The following is a 15,630-nucleotide window of genomic DNA, read 5'->3' as shown; positions in this document are numbered from 1 at the left end:
GCCTGGGGTGATGGTGACTGTGAGTGTGAGGGCGAATGGACCCCTAAGAAGCTCAGTGACTGTTGGTGAGCAGGAAGAATGACAGCAGGGTACCATCAGTGTGGGTGTGGAGGAGAGTGGGAATCTAGTGAATTCTCAGGCTTCACAGCCACTGTGGTCCTGCTCACTTGTAGGCAACTTGTGTCAAGGAACTGAAGTCACTGCATTCAAAGACAGATTGTTGGAAGTGGTTTTCTTTTACTTTGGTGGTGCAGTGTTGTAATTTCTGAAGTTCCTGGGAAGTTTTGTCCCATCCTCATCCTTTGAGATCTTTCAGGTGGGGCAGTTGGGTAAATTTGCTGCTGCCTTGCACATGTGTGAACAGGGAATCTCTGTATAGGAGGTTGCTAGTCACAATCCTTATTTTTAAAAAGGGCTCAAATCCTGTGTGTAAACACTGTTTCACATTGATTCTGCTCTGGCAGCCACCTTATGAGGAAGAGTAGACTTTAGGTACAGGCTGTGCTGGCTTTAAAGAATGAAGCTGCCTGGGATTCTGGGAAGGGCTGGTGGTCAACCTATTACGTTGTTGCTTAGCCTGTTAGCTGTATCCACAGATGAGCTTCTTAAAGGTTCTCTGTTTGGATTTCTGTCTGTTGGCGTTCCCTTATTAAGTGAAGATGATCTGACTTTATTATGCTTTTAGAAAAGTAGAGAGGGTGATGTTCCTGGAAAAATTAACGTTTTGTTTCAAAAAGTTGTCTTTGTAATTTTCTTCTGTCTGGGAATGTAAGATGCATAGTTAACATTTAGTTGTGATAAGAAGAGTTCATCTCCTATATAATGCTTCATTTTATCCTTCGTCCCCAAAACAGTTCCGTTTCTAGCCTGTCTTTAGGTCTCCATGCAGAGGAAGTCTTAGTTTCATTCTCCTGTTCTTTTCTAGCACATCATCTTTCTCTTTTTGTTTTATATTTAGTTTTAGTTTTATATGTATAGTATATATACATATATGTGTATACCCACATGTATGCATACGTATCCCCTTTATTAGTTGTTTAGGGTCCTTTTTTGCCCCATTTTACCTTTTGTGATGGACTGTGGGCAAAAGGATCAGAATAGGAGATTAACGTTGAAGGAAATATTAACTTAAGGGGTAACCCAGCAGAGGGGCAAGTTAGGCATGCACTTTATACAAAGATGCCCTGGTGGTGTATTTTCACATTAAATAATGCATATGCACTCACGGCTTCACACAGAGAATTGGTGTGCAGTGTTAATAGCAACAATATTACTGACTATGCAGTGTTAATAGCAACAATAATATATTATAGATATGATCAGTCTAAAAAGTGTTTTCATTTTATATGCAAAAGTATTCCAGGAATACAACTGTATGGCACTACTCCCAGTTAGGGGCATCAGATTCTTTTTAGGGCTTTGTTTATTTTAATAAAGACTTACTTTTTAATGGTTTAAAACAGTTGGTTTTAATAGACTTAAGAAGACAAGATTTAACAGAAGAGTCAGATTGTGAACCATATAGTGAATATGAAAACTGAGGTGCTAGGAGATTTCTGAAATCCTCAGAGCTGAAATTGGAAATCTGTGTCTTAGGAAGGTGAAACCTGACAGATAGTTTTAGGTGGGAGTGGGTGAGGGTATAGGGGGAAAGATTTAGAATGAGAAATGTTTGGAGCTATTGTCAGGGTGAATGATGGGAATGGAAAATGACTTTTGACGAGCATCTTTGAGGACCCAGTGAGGGTAGAGATCATGGGAAGAGCCAATTGGCACGATTATGTGATTCTCTCCCGCAGTGGTTGCAGTTTGTGACTAGGAGCGGGCTAGGCTGTGGTGGGCCGTCTGTCCCTGGGACTGGGTAGGACTCAGTACAAGACAGGGAATAAGGAAGATGTTGAGCCACTTTCCCATGTGGGGGAATGTCCTGCAGGTTGGTAGATAATAGTAAAGATGAAAGAACTTCCAAAGAGGATTTGACCCATTTTGACTGGGAAAATGAGCATCAGCCGAGTGGAAAGGTTAAGAGGGAATATCTGGGGAAATCCGAGTGTTTGTTCAGGTGGGAAGGAGAAGGAGTGTCATCTGGAGAGGTTGAAGGTAGATGGGCACTCTTAGCCATCCTTCAGCCATTCCTCATATGACCGATGGAGGTCCCACACCTTGCCCTGTCTTCTCCAGTGCTCCAGCCTGACGCTGCCTCTTGAGAACACAATCCTCTAGCTATGCCTGACCAGGTCAAGTAGGAGTCTACTAATGTTCTGTTAATATATCCCAAGTTTGTGTTAACTTTTTGTTATCCCATCACATTGTGGCTGTCAGTCAATGAAAAACTCTGCTCTTGGATCTGGCTCCCCCATCCTGTCTTGTAGTTGACAAAATGCAGCACTGTACCTTTGCTCTTATTTCGTTTCATCATGTTGCTTTCACCTCCTCTTTCCATCCTGTAGGGTTGTATTATAGTTCTGATTCTTCTTGTGTTGTGTTGGGTTATTCCTCACAACAACTTTGTCTCATCTTGAAGCTTGCAAGGTCACTTCTAATCCTTCAAGACTTTGGTGAAGATGCTGGACAGAAATAAGACTGTTGTGCCCTGGATTATGCCACCATATACCTCTGTCTAAACTGACCATGATCTATATATTAATGACCACTTTCTGGCAGTCTTTTTAACTAGCTATAAATTACTTAGGGATAAGGCATATATCTTGCCGAGGTCCAGATATGCAATAGACAGATGAGCTGCCTTCTAATCTATTGCTTTAGTAATTCTAGGAGACAGTTTTTTAGTGAACCCATTCTGCTTTCTGATAGTCACTGTGGGATCAAATGTGAAAAGTTCTTTGCACATTGGCTATTGAAAGTGTTGTTAGTGGGCTGCAAGCAAGTCAACACCAACAGTGGCTCCAAAACAACTTAGTTTCAGCAACTTAGATTTTACCAATAGCAATGCTGTTTTCAGAATAAGATAAATGGAATAAGGGAATGTAAAACCTAGTGTATTTTGTGTCATAAACTTTAAAGACATTATCTTCAAGTAATTTAACAGCTGTCATGTGGAGTAGTAATCCCAGAGAGCAAAACTAAGATTAGTAGTGATTGGAGTTATAGGGAGGCATATTTTAATCTAAGGAAGAACTCTTTAGACCCTGCTCCATCAAGAAGCAGCCCCTTGAGTACTAGGTACCTGCATTTTTGCCGTGTTAGGGGATATCATTTATCTTGGAGCAGAGACTTGAATTCATCTAAAGCAGCACACTGCTCTCTCTTATCTCCTTACCTCTCTTGGGCCTTAATTTCCTCTTACGCATGTTTGTTCTGCTCTTTCTATGTAAGATCATCCTTTTTGATAGGGAAGATTAAATCAAAATAGGGTTCGGTAATTTTCCTTTCTAAATTTCGTTAATAAAAATTTTGCCAATTGTTCTTGATTTGGCACATAATCACATCACCTGGGGAGCTTGTTAAACATACAGATGCCCAGGCTCTATCCCTGAATTAGAAGGTGTGAGGTGGAGCTGGCTCAGATCACTCCCAGCTGTAGGCCCAAGGCAGGCCTATCACTCAAGGCTCACCTTACCCATCCAGAACTCAGCCTGATCCAGCCTGAGGTCATCTCAGGAGCCTCGCCCCCATGATCAGAGGTTGTGTGGAGGCAGCTAAGAGCCCGAAGCCTGAGTGCAGCCCCTGGACTCCACCCCTGTGTCCATTCCAGCTGCTGTTTTCTCTCCACACCCTTTCCTGCACGCCTGGTCCTAGACTGGACTTCTGCCCTGTTCCTGTTAGGATGCTGCCAGAGGAAGATTTTAAAAATGCATGTCTGATTATGTCACTCTACACCTAAACACCTTCTAAGGTGACCTATTGTACTTAGGATAAAGATTAAAATGTCTCGCATGGCCTAGCAGGGTCAGCACAGCCTGGCTCCTCCCTGCCTGCTCTCCATTCTCATCTCACACTATTTTGAACCTTTTTCACAGTGCTCCAAACACAGGCCTTCTATCAAGCCCATAAAAAAGAAAATGATGCTGCCTTCTTCCCAGGAGCTGGACACAGGCCTGAAGCTCTCTTAACCTCCCCTACTCATCTTCTAGACTTCTGCTTGTTACTCATGTCTTGGCTTAATATTTACTACCTTAGAGAAGCTTTCCCTGATGCTCAATGTGGTTGGAGTTCCCCCGCTGTACATTTTTATGGTACCATGAACATCTCTTTTTTAGCATTTACCATTGTTTTATGATTATTTGATTAGTGTCTGTCTCTCCTACCCAACTATAAAACTCCATGGGACCAGGAATTATGTCATAAAACTCCATAGGACCAGGGAGTAGGTCTATTTTTATTCAACATTAATATTTTAAGTGCCTAGCACAATACCAGAGTAGATAGATACCTGATAGTTTTTTTTTTTTTTTTGAATGAATGAATGAATGACTGACTGGGAGACAATTACTAGAACGATGGATATAATCATCCATGTGACATTAGGTATCACCATGCCTGGGCCCTCCTATAGTACCCCAACTGCCATATCTGATTCCCTGGATGTTGACATCAGCCTGATTTGAACCTGAATTTACCACACCCAGTTAAATACTATGATTCGAGCTAAGGGCCACTCTCCCTTGCCAGCATCACATCTCAGTAACATTTCAAGTTCTTGTCCCACCCTTTTGTATCTCATTTCCTTCCCCCTTCTGGCTTTACCATTGAGATTCAGGATATGCCAAGACTGAGAGACCAGGACAGGTGTGACATGTGGTATAGCCCCTTTTTTCTTCTATTAGATTTTTTTTAAACAAGAAATGCCCAGCCTTTTCTGTAAGACAGTTATGATCCCTATCCAGCAAAAGTTGGTGATACCTAAGAGCACTTCTCATCACCTTGTCTTAACAATGCAACTTCCTTCTGGTTTTTCTTTAACATTTTATTATAGGATATGATATCTTAGGTTATACATATCATTTTTCATTCTCTTCCCTGCTTATTGTCTCCTAAGTTTACTAATTCTCTCTTCTCCCATTGTGTGTGTTGTAATTTAACCTATGGTCATGCCTGGTGTACCCTATGTAGCCTCCAGTTTTAACCAGTTTGCTGCTTTTTTTTCCCTCAGATTTTATTTTTTAGGTTCTGTCACACGGATCTGTCTCCTGCCAGATGATTTTGGGAGCCACCAGATGAGCTGGAGAAAGCCCTTGGTGGGGACAACAAGGGGGGTCCGCACCTTACTCTTGGGGCTTCTCAGTGGACATGAGCCAGATGCTCTGTGATGGCAGGTGCTGCACTGTCAGCTACCTTTCATAGCCACCCCAAGTCAGCTCTGCATGGCTTCAGTCATTTCTGATGCCACTACAGTCTCCAGAAAGGACTGAGGGTTGGGAGCTCACTCTTCTGAGTGGTTAGCATCATAGCATTAGCTGGAAAACATCTTAGAGATAACCCATCCCCTCCCATGTTACAGGTGAAAACAGTGAGACCCAGAGGCTGTAAATTATTGGTCCACGGCTGCACAGTTAGTGCCAGAGCCTCCAGTCCACGGCTCTTCCTATGCTTGGAGGAGAACGTTTGTTTGCAAACGGTTTCCTATTAGTCAAGAGAACCAGAAATGAGTGGAGAAAGCTCATTCTAAAACTCCAGTCTAGCTAACAGGGTTATTAGAAAAGACAGAATTTAACGTTTCATATTTAGTGTAGATTGTTTTGAAACGGGAATCTCTGTATGTATGAATGTGTGTTTGTATACGTGTGAGTATATCTGTATTATGAATGACAGTAATATGACAGAAATAGTTTAAGATAGGAAATGGTAAAACTGCCCCTCTGTGTTAGGATGATTGACCCTGGTAGCAATTAAGAGGCATAGTTCTAAGCTAGTAGATTCTGTGCATCATTTTCGACACCCCCGTTTTCTCAAGAAATATTTGAGGTTTACACAGCCTGATTTGAGGACTGATTAGGGGGAAATGGGTGAAGGATAAGGGGTGAGATTGTGGGGATCTTTGTACCCTGTTGCCCCAGTATGGCAGGTATTCCCTGCAGACAGCTTTGGCAGAATCACTGGCTGTCGTGGTGTCGTGTTACACAGAAGCCTGCTGGCCACAGGAACAGGAAATAGCCTTTTGTGTGCGGGTTCAGGCTTTGCTGCCGTTGACTTGTTTCCTCCCGTCTGCATGAAGTTCAGCACCCTGTCCCTGGTGTGCCTTGTTGTGAGCAATTCCTAGGAAAGCAGATCCTCCTTCACACCCACACATGTTTAACCAAAGTGTTTACAGAAGGAGCCCTGCTAATAGCAGCTGCCTTGTTTCCAGCGTACCTTTGGGCTTTCAGAAAGCTCTCTGCCTGCTCTGCTGCCCCCACTCAAACTTACTCATTCAGAAGAAAATTGGACATCGTTTCCCGGAGTCAGTTCATTTTCCTGGGGTGCTTTTATTTTTTTTTCTTTTCTGCCCTCCTCCCTTCTTAGTATGACTCCAAGTGTTTAGGGTTCAATTATGCAGATGTGAAATTTGGCTTTTTAGTCATTTGAAAGTATGGAGACTCTTAGAGCCCATGACTCTTTAGCTATCACTGTAGGAAGTGCATGGCCACCCCCTTGTTGTTCCCCATACCAGTGATTGTGCTTCAGAAGCTGTGGTCCTGCTCAAAGAAGACAGCTTGCTTTCCTCATCTCCACAGGTTTACATAAATGGTTGTCTCCATCTTTGCCTAATGAAAGACAACTTGAGACAGATGAACCACCCCTCTCCCAATTAGCATTTTTGAGCACCCCCTGGATACGGTTGCCTTCTGTACTTTCATGTTTTGTGGTTTATAGAATGGAAAGCAGATGCAACCACTCTCCGGGAAGTCTAAGCTGAAGGAACACCACCCTAGAAGGAGAACTTATAAAATCGATTCTGACATTGGTGCTCCACGGTTCCTTTCCATCTTTAGAGCGTTTTAAAAAACACCATTCCGTGCTTGTGACAGACTTTGCCTCAGTTGAAACACATGATGAAGGGATTCCTTATGTCAGATGACTGGCTCCTTTTTACGGCTTTCAATGGCTTCTACCTTAGACAGAAAAAGGGAAATTAGCCTGAACTCTTAATAGCTAGATTTGGTCTACTCTCATGGAGGAGACCATGATTGCTTCTGAAAGTGTGTTGTTGCAGATCTGAGGGGTCCAATAAATAGCCTTCCCCTTATTCCTGGTGGTGGTTCTTAGTGTGCTTTCTCTGCCCTGGGGACCCCTTTCTCCCTGGGTTCATCCTCAGGGTCTGCAGGAGCAGTCCTGGTCCTCTGCTTCATTCTCTTCTCTTGCATGTAGTCATTTTGATTAATCACGTCCTGCCTGTGAGTACAGCAGACCCAACAGATAGGAAAGACCTGATTTTCTCTCTCAAGTTTATGTTACAGGTCAGATTTGATTACCACTTCCCTCTAAGACCCCCTGTTTTAGGTGACAGGAGAGAAGTTGGTGGAGAAATAGGAATGGAGTTATCTTTAGTGATATTTCATGCCTCGAGTGTGCGCACAAAAACCCAACACCAGAGGGTTGTTCATATATCATATCCATATAAAAACATGTCAATTTGTTGAATTTCTCTAATATAGTAATTAAAATAATACTGATACTGTTTCTGAAGGTTGCCATATAAAAAGAATGAATTATAGTTTTTAAAAAACATAAAAATATTTAAAGTTCAACAACAGTTTTGTTGTTGTTGAGACAAAGTCTCGCTCTATCGCCCAAGCTGGAGTAGAGTGGCATGACTCAGTGCCTCCCAGGCTCAAGTGATCCTCCCTTCTCAGCCTCCAGAGTAGCTGGGACCACAGGTGTGTGTCACCACACCCGGATAATTTTTGTATTTTTTTGTAGAGGTGGGGTTTCACCATCTCTACAAAAGCCTGTTACCCAGGCCAGTCTCCAACTCGTGGGCTCAAGTGATCCACCCACCTTGGCCTTCCAAAGTACTGGGATTCCAGGCCTGAGCCACTGTACCTGGCAACAGCTTTCATTTTTTTTGTTGTTGTTGTTGAACCTTTTTGTGAGATAGCATTGATTTAGTCCCTGAAAACTTGTAGGTAGTTTATGGCCTTGAGGTGACACCATGACTGACCTATAACTGCAGTCAAGGCCATGATTAAAAGTCAAGGATATTTGTGTTTATGCTGGAGTGTTAGGACATGGTTCTTCCCTCCATATTGCTGCAGACTTGAAAAGACACACCATCCAATATAACTCTGGGTGGGGCAGAGTGACGGATGGATTATCCTTGCTCTGTGGGACCTGAGGCTGAGATAAAGACAGTTTCTTGTTTGTCATTAATTAGTATGTTTGTCTCAGAGCTAAAGTTTCCTGTTAGTAACTTTAGGATTGATTGGTGATGCCTGAAAAACATCTATCACCTGTTCTGACTCATCCAATTTGAGAGTAAATCTCAGAAGTCTCAGGTTTCTTCAGGAAGTTGAGTTCAGAAATTGTTTATGAGATCAGGTTAAGGTGACTTTTCTCTACTATAAGCATTAATAATTGTCCATAAAAAGCAAATATGTTGTAATCATGTATTTATGACAGGATTATATTTTCTTGGTGACTGAGCATTTAGGAAGTGAAGATATTTTACAGCCATTTTTTCCCACTAAAAGATTGAAAAGGTTAAAGTGTATGGTATTTGAAAATACACTTAAAAAATTAGGATTTCTCTGGGAAGAAACCAAAACTTAAGAAGGAACACGATTAAGGTTAAGTCATTGTAAAAGGATATCAACATGACTAACACAGACATATATGCTCCGAATTGTGAACTACACACTACAGGAAGCTCTCCTAAAAATTGTACTCTGCCAGAAAAAGAGGTCAAGGGCTAGAAACGAACACAAAATGAAGGTTCAGTAAAGGTAGAGTCTTTAACTGTGGGAAACATTTATTAGGTTCTTTCCATATGCTAAACTCTATATTATATTATCTCATTGAATCATCAGACAACTTTATGAAGGAGGTATTCTTATTTACCCCCATTTTATAGATGAGGAAACTTTAATCTTAGATATGTAATTTGTCCAATCACACAGTCTGGAAATGGTGGAGCTTGGATTGGTAATCACTCATTCACAAGGTATTAGAGAAGGCCTGGGGGTGTTTGGAGACCATTGCTTTTTTTTTTTTTTTTTTGAGACGGAGTCTCGCTCAGTTGCCCAGACTGGAGTGCAGTGGCATGATCTCGGCTCACTGCAAGCTCCGCCTCCTGGGTTCAAGCCATTCTCCTGCCTCAGCCTCCCGAGTAGCTGGGACTACAGGTGCCCGCCACCATGCCCGGCCAATTTTTTGTATTTTTAGTAGAGACGGGGTTTCACCGTGTTAGCCAGGATGGTCTTGACCTCCTGACCTTGTGATCTGCCCATCTCGGCCTCCCAAAGTGCTGGGATTACAGGCATGAGCCACCATGCCTGGCCTGCTTTTTTTTTAAAGGTTGCTGTCCTCTTTAAACTTTTTTTTTTATACCAGATCTAGTGAACCGCATATGGCAGTTCTTATATTTCCTTTTTTTTTTTTTTTTTTGAGATGACATCTTGCCCTTGTTGCCCAGGCTGGAGTGCAATGGTGTAATTTTGGCTCACCACAACCTCCGCCTCCTGGGTTCAAGCGGTTCTCCTGCCTCAGCCTCCCAAGTAGCTGGGATTACAGGCATGCACCACCATGCCCAACTAATTTTGTATTTTTAGTAGAGATGGGGTTTTTCCATGTTGGTCAGGCTGGTCTCGAACTCCCAACCTCAGGTGATCCGCCTGCCTTGGCCTCCTAAAGTGGTGGGATTACAGGTGTGAGCCACCGCACCCAGCCTATTTTATTTTTCTTTAGTAACTCTTTCTTTAAATCATTATCATAGACTCTTAGGACAGTGACCTTGAAAGAGACTCTAGCCTATCCTCTGAGAGACAAAAAAACAAAGATAGAGCTTCTCACTTGTTTAGGGATAGTGAGAAGTTATTTTTCTTAATCTTGGATATTTGGAAAGGCCTCCACTAAAAGCAAAACTATCCTCTAATAGACTTTTCTAGTATATATTCTGGCAGTCAGGATGTAAAACCTAAAACCTCAATGATATAAACCTCTTTGGTAGCCTAAGGAGAAATTAGAGAATTACTAAGTATGACTTAAGTTTAGTATTTTATTATTCACTCAAGCCACCCTGAAAAGTTCATTCAGTAGTTGTTTATAGAGTACTGTGTGCCAGGCATTATACTTAATTATGCTGAATCTGATCTCGGAAGTCTTTAAGAATAACAACATGAGACAAACCCAGCTACCCTAGGTAGCACAGAGTCATATTTTAATATTTATTTTTAATAACGATGATGATTTTCCATTTACCATATATTATTTAATCTTCAGTCTGAGGATTCAACTCTTGAGATAGTATTATCATCTCCATTTTGCAGACGAGGAAATTAAAGCTCAGTAATGTTGAGAAACACAGCCCAGGTCACAAGGCCCAGGCAGGGCCTTCACCATGTGAGCTCCTAAAGAGAGTCAAAATAGTTTCCCTATAGTACTTTATAGTTATCAAAATGCTTTTACTTGCATTATCTCATCTCTTTTTCCAAAAATGAAAGTAGTTATTATTGTACTCATTATATAGATAGCACTTGTATTCATTTTATACTTAATATGTGCTAAGAGTGCCAGGTACCATATTAGATATGGCCTAGTTCATGTAATGCTCACAAAAACCCTAGTAAGTATCATTATTCGCATTTTATAGATGAGCCACCAAGGCCTAAAAGTTTAAGTGATTTGCTCAGCACAGCAGGGAGGTGTAACTGAAGCCTAGGCTTGTCTGCACAGCCAGGATGCATGACCGCTTTGGTATATTCACTGTTCTGTGTTATGCTGCCTCATTTTCCAGATGAGGAAACTGAGATTCAGAGTTAGCTAACCCAGATGAGGTCATACAGCTTATCAATAGCGGAGCTGACACGCCAACTCAGATCCTGTCACTAGAAAGCCCTCTTGTTTCCCACTGTGCTGAGCCACTTTCTGCACAAGGAGAACTGTAAGACTGTATCTTACCTCCAAGTTGAGTACCCTAATTCCTTTTCGTCATTTTTTACAGTTCTTTGCATTTGTTCTCGTTTTTAGGCAGGGGGCCCTAGACGGATGACTCGTTATAGGAGAGGAATGGTATAGGTTAAACTATTTGCTCAGGAAGTCATCTGGGGAAGTTAGATGAGAACTCAAATCCAAATTTGAGTCCTGTGTGCCCAGCTTACTTAGCTATGTGGTTCTCAACCTTTTTGTCTTTTGAAAATGTTGCTTGAGAGAAGGACTTGCCCTTGCGAGATTGTTTTCCTGTGCTGTAAGGAATGAATCTTTTTCCATCTGAAGATCATTTACTGTTTCTCTGAATAGTGAATTACATTAATGGTGTAAGGCAAGGAAGTATGTCAATATCAGATATATAACAAGGACCAGTCACTCGGATTTGAAATGTTGCCAATCTCTGCAATCTCAGCCTTGAGAATTTTAAGGCACAGAAGTCCATTACTTTAATGATCAATTATCCTTTAGATTTCTGAAGGAAACGTTTGTTAACCGTTTATAGTACTACTCTTTTATTCAAATTGCAAACTCAGGTAAATGCTCCTTAAAATGGAATTGGATGACATTTTTCTGTATCTCTGTCAATGTCAGTAAACAGCAGGTAAATATCCAGATGTGTTTAATTATTTTGACTCAAAGAAGTATGTCCTATTTAAACAGTCTTTAAATAAATTGTTTCTGAATTGAACAAATAAACAAGAAATAGCTGAACTAAACTGCTTTGACTGTATAGAAAAACTGAGAGGTTTTAACAGACGAATCATCTCAAAAATCCACATCTTATACTCATTTTTACTTGTAGAGATAAACTTGAATTAACTCTTCAAGGATATTAATGGCTTTTATTTTCAAAGAATAATAGGTGATGTGTGGGGATAATTTGAAACCTATCCAAGTGTATTAACTCCAGTCCAGATATGTTTGAAACATGGAACTATCCCTATGTTACCCAGAGGTTTTTTTTTAATATATATATATATATATAAGAATTAATGCCTATTAAGTGTCTTTTGTGGTAGTTTTCTCTCAATAGTTTTCTCATATAATTTTCACATCCTTGTGATTCAGGTATTATTGCTGCCCCTCCTTCCTCACCTTTTACAGATGAGGAAACTGAGGCTCAGAGTGACTAATTAAGCCAAGGTTACACAGAAACTAGAAGTCTCAGAACTTGGACCTAATTCTGAACATTCCAAAATCCATGCATATTCTAAGATACCAAGCTATCTTGTGAATAGCCTGGTCTATTAGAATTTTAAAAATTAACATAATTTAAAAATTAACATAAAAACATGTTGAGAAATTTGCTTATGATTTTATTTGATTAGCCCTCAAGTAAGATCAAAAGAGTTTGAAATACATACTTTTTTTGCTTTGGAAACACAGCACATTTACCTTTTTTTCTGTATGTAAGCAAAAGGTTTTTTAATAAATCTATGTGGCCTTGAGTTTGTACCTCCAAGAAATTCCTAGAGATACATCAAAAAATATTGTTAATATTCAGTAATTAACCCTAACCAGCTGACTGCCCATTAGTTTTATTGTTACAGTGACTGTAGGTAACACTAGGCCAAATTCCAGACATGTGACATCTTTGAAACAGATTCCAATGGGATTAAAAACGTTTCCCCGTTCTCCTGTTTTGGGCCATTTTCTTACTGTCAGAAACTATTGTGCTTAGTATCGAAACTGGCTGGTGATGAGACTTTCCAGTTCTTAGTGGTAGTTGACTTTGAAATTAAATTTTGTCTTTTTCTTCCGGTTTATTTTCTGGTTTAGCTTTAGCATGAGAGTAACGTAACTGGCTCCCCCGCTTCCTGTTCATCTTACATGCTGCCCCTCCATTGTCATTCCTGCCATTATTCCCTTCACCCCATGCTAGAAAGGGCCATTCCATTGACCTGCCTGAAAAGAAAGTGCCCTGAGATGAAATCTTGGAGTCATTCACTTGAAAACCAAAAAGCATGTCTGAAAGATAGTAAGTAGCTGGATATGCAGCAGCGAAAGGCACAGTCTACATATTTTTTAACCAAGTATATTGTTCAGAAAATATTCTAACTTAAAAAAAAGTTATCCATGTTCACTGGAGGAATTTTAGAGAATACAGAAAGTAAATATAATTCCACTTTGTAAAGAAAACCAAAGCAGATTGTTTTCTAAATGACTATTAGACTTTCCAAATAGAAATATTTAGAAGAGAGAGACAAATAGTCCTTATGCATCATCCATTTTGTTGCTTTCATTGAGACTCAAAGTCTAGAAAGCTTTGTGCTATTCAAGGCTTGAAAGGATGGGGTTATAAGAGATAAATAGCCATTCCTTATTTATTTGGTATATATAAGCCATGTTTTTCTCTCTCTCTTTTTCTGCCTTTTCCTTTCTAAGTTTTGGGTTGCGTGTTTCCAAGGCTGCAATGGTTGCTATTCTAAAGATTTTTCTTCTTCTTTTTCCCAGACCCCAGGCAGGCACAGTCTTCCCCGCCGTGGTCCTATGACCAGTCTTACCCCTCCTACCTGAGCCAGATGACGTCCCCGTCCATCCACTCTACCACCCCGCTGTCTTCCACACGGGGCACTGGGCTTCCTGCCATCACCGATGTGCCTAGGCGCATTTCAGGTAAAGACCGTGCTTTAACTAAAAATCCATCCCCGCATAGGGGTCGGGGGGAGTGGGATGGGCTCAACCTGTGTCATCCATGCTCACAGTGACTCTCTATTAGAGACATGTGGGCAAGGGAATGACAACTGGCAAATTAAATCTTCTGAATTATGGGGTTATCAAACACTCGAACATTTTAAGTCGAGAGACTGAAAATCTGCCAGAGATGGCATACTTTTAAGATGGTATTCAATGCCGCCCAGTTAGTGTCCTGCTGAATTGTATCCCATTTGGTGGGCACTGTCTCATAACTAGGGCCTTTTCCTGAGGGTCTTATGCCAGGCCTTCCTCTGCTTGTGTTCCTTTCTTTTCCTAACATCTGCCTATAAACCAGATTGATGGCACAGCCCTCCATTCCTAAAGGCTTGTAAGTCCCAGGAGTCCAAGCTAGTCAGTTCCAAGAGAGAGCACCTGCAAACTTAGGATCTTTGTCAGAAACTAGTCATTTGAAGTGCCGTGAGGCCTGGAAGAGTCTTAAAAGGCAGTGCGTGGCCTCTGAGTGGCTAACTCAAGAAGGAGGCAGCCTTTCTGTGAAGCATAATGCGTGCTGCTGTCACTTGCAGCCCGGCAGCCCAGTGCTCACAATTCCTCTGTTCCAAAGGCCCTACAGAAATGTGTGGCCCATGGGGGGAGTGTGTGTGACAAATGACCTGGCTGCCCCTCTATCCTGGAGAATTCATCACAGAGAGCCAGAAAGTGTTCATGAAGGCTCCCAACTGACAAGTAGAGAAAAGTTAAAGGCCCTTAGCTGACTGTATGAGTCCCATGAATAAGAAAAGAAACCTCTTGGTCCACCCTGACATATGAGCTGCAAACATTGTCCCCACTCAATGACATACATCCACAGAGGCACACACCCCATTGGATCCCACATTTGCCAGATACTCTTCTCAGCGTTCGGGCCCCTGCACCTGTTTGACTCCTGGCCAGGTTAATGCCTTTCTTTCTTTCTCTTTGTGTTTCTGTCTGTTTCTCTCCCTCTCTCATTTTCTGCAAAGCTCGAAGCCGTTACTCACTCCGCTGAGTTGCATCACTGACAAGCTGAAGCTCCACCAGCAGGCTTGCGGGTTTTGATTAGTTCAGACTCCTTTATTTCTTTCAACTTGGGAGGAGGGAAGGCTTTGTTTCTCAAGCAAATAGCAGGAAAGGGCTCTCTGGTCCTAGTGCCTCACATTTTCTGCAGCAGATGGACTCCCATGGGGGTGAGTAGGGAAAGAAGAGGGGTGGAGGGAGAACTGCAAGGTTTTCTGGGAAACCATGTTACCACTTTTCATTGTGACTGCTGTTATCATTTTTACGAATCACATAGTATGTATTGGGAAATTGTATAGAGTATAGAATTTTAGTTATCATTTCCCTTGCCTGGAATCACCGTCGCCTTTAGGCAAACACTAATTAAAGATAACGGGAAAGGATGAGTAAGGCACAGTGGGGATAACGAGGGCTGATGTGGGATTAAAGGCACAGTGTTGATGGTGTTAAGTTAGTTGTGGTTATTCCTTCTGCATTTCATACTGAGAGTCTGTTTTGTTTTACATAGGGCCAAAAGGACACTTTGACAGAATAGACTTATGCAAATTTGCTTCTGTTTGGGGTCTCCTGGGGCTTCCATCTGCCCAACCCACTGTGGCTGAAGCAGATTTTGCTATTTTTTTCTCTAGCAGTACCTAGAGGAATAAAACCTCAGGGAGCAATGTTAGCATTAGAGACACTTACCTACAGCAGTTTCCTACTGAGGTATATTCCTGTGAGTTCGTCAGGAAAGCCATTGAAAATGACATCGGAAAAATGCTGCATAAACGAGTAGTCATCATTGTTTATCATGTACATGTGTAATGGAAAACAGCCAGATTATTTCAAGTTACTTTACTGAGGGTTACTTAAAAC

The 15,630-nt window shown here is 41.4% G+C and overlaps 1 protein-coding gene across 1 annotated transcript in view; it reads left to right on the top strand.

Moving 5' to 3' along the window:
• The window catches only part of RUNX2 (runt-related transcription factor 2), a 128,501-nt gene that overhangs the window by 76,269 nt on the left and 36,602 nt on the right, over positions 1 to 15,630 (top strand). The window contains exon 5 of the mRNA XM_011960302.1: positions 13,540 to 13,701. Within this exon, the coding sequence (XP_011815692.1) occupies positions 13,540 to 13,701 (162 nt within the window). The remainder of the gene's footprint in view (positions 1 to 13,539; positions 13,702 to 15,630) is intronic.

Source organism: Colobus angolensis, unplaced genomic scaffold, assembly GCF_000951035.1.
Source record: "Colobus angolensis palliatus isolate OR3802 unplaced genomic scaffold, Cang.pa_1.0 Scaffold51, whole genome shotgun sequence".
In the NCBI taxonomy this organism is placed as follows: Eukaryota; Metazoa; Chordata; class Mammalia; order Primates; family Cercopithecidae; genus Colobus; species Colobus angolensis.
The sequence above is the reverse complement of the archived record's forward strand: the minus strand, read 5'-3'. Positions and strand labels throughout refer to the sequence as shown.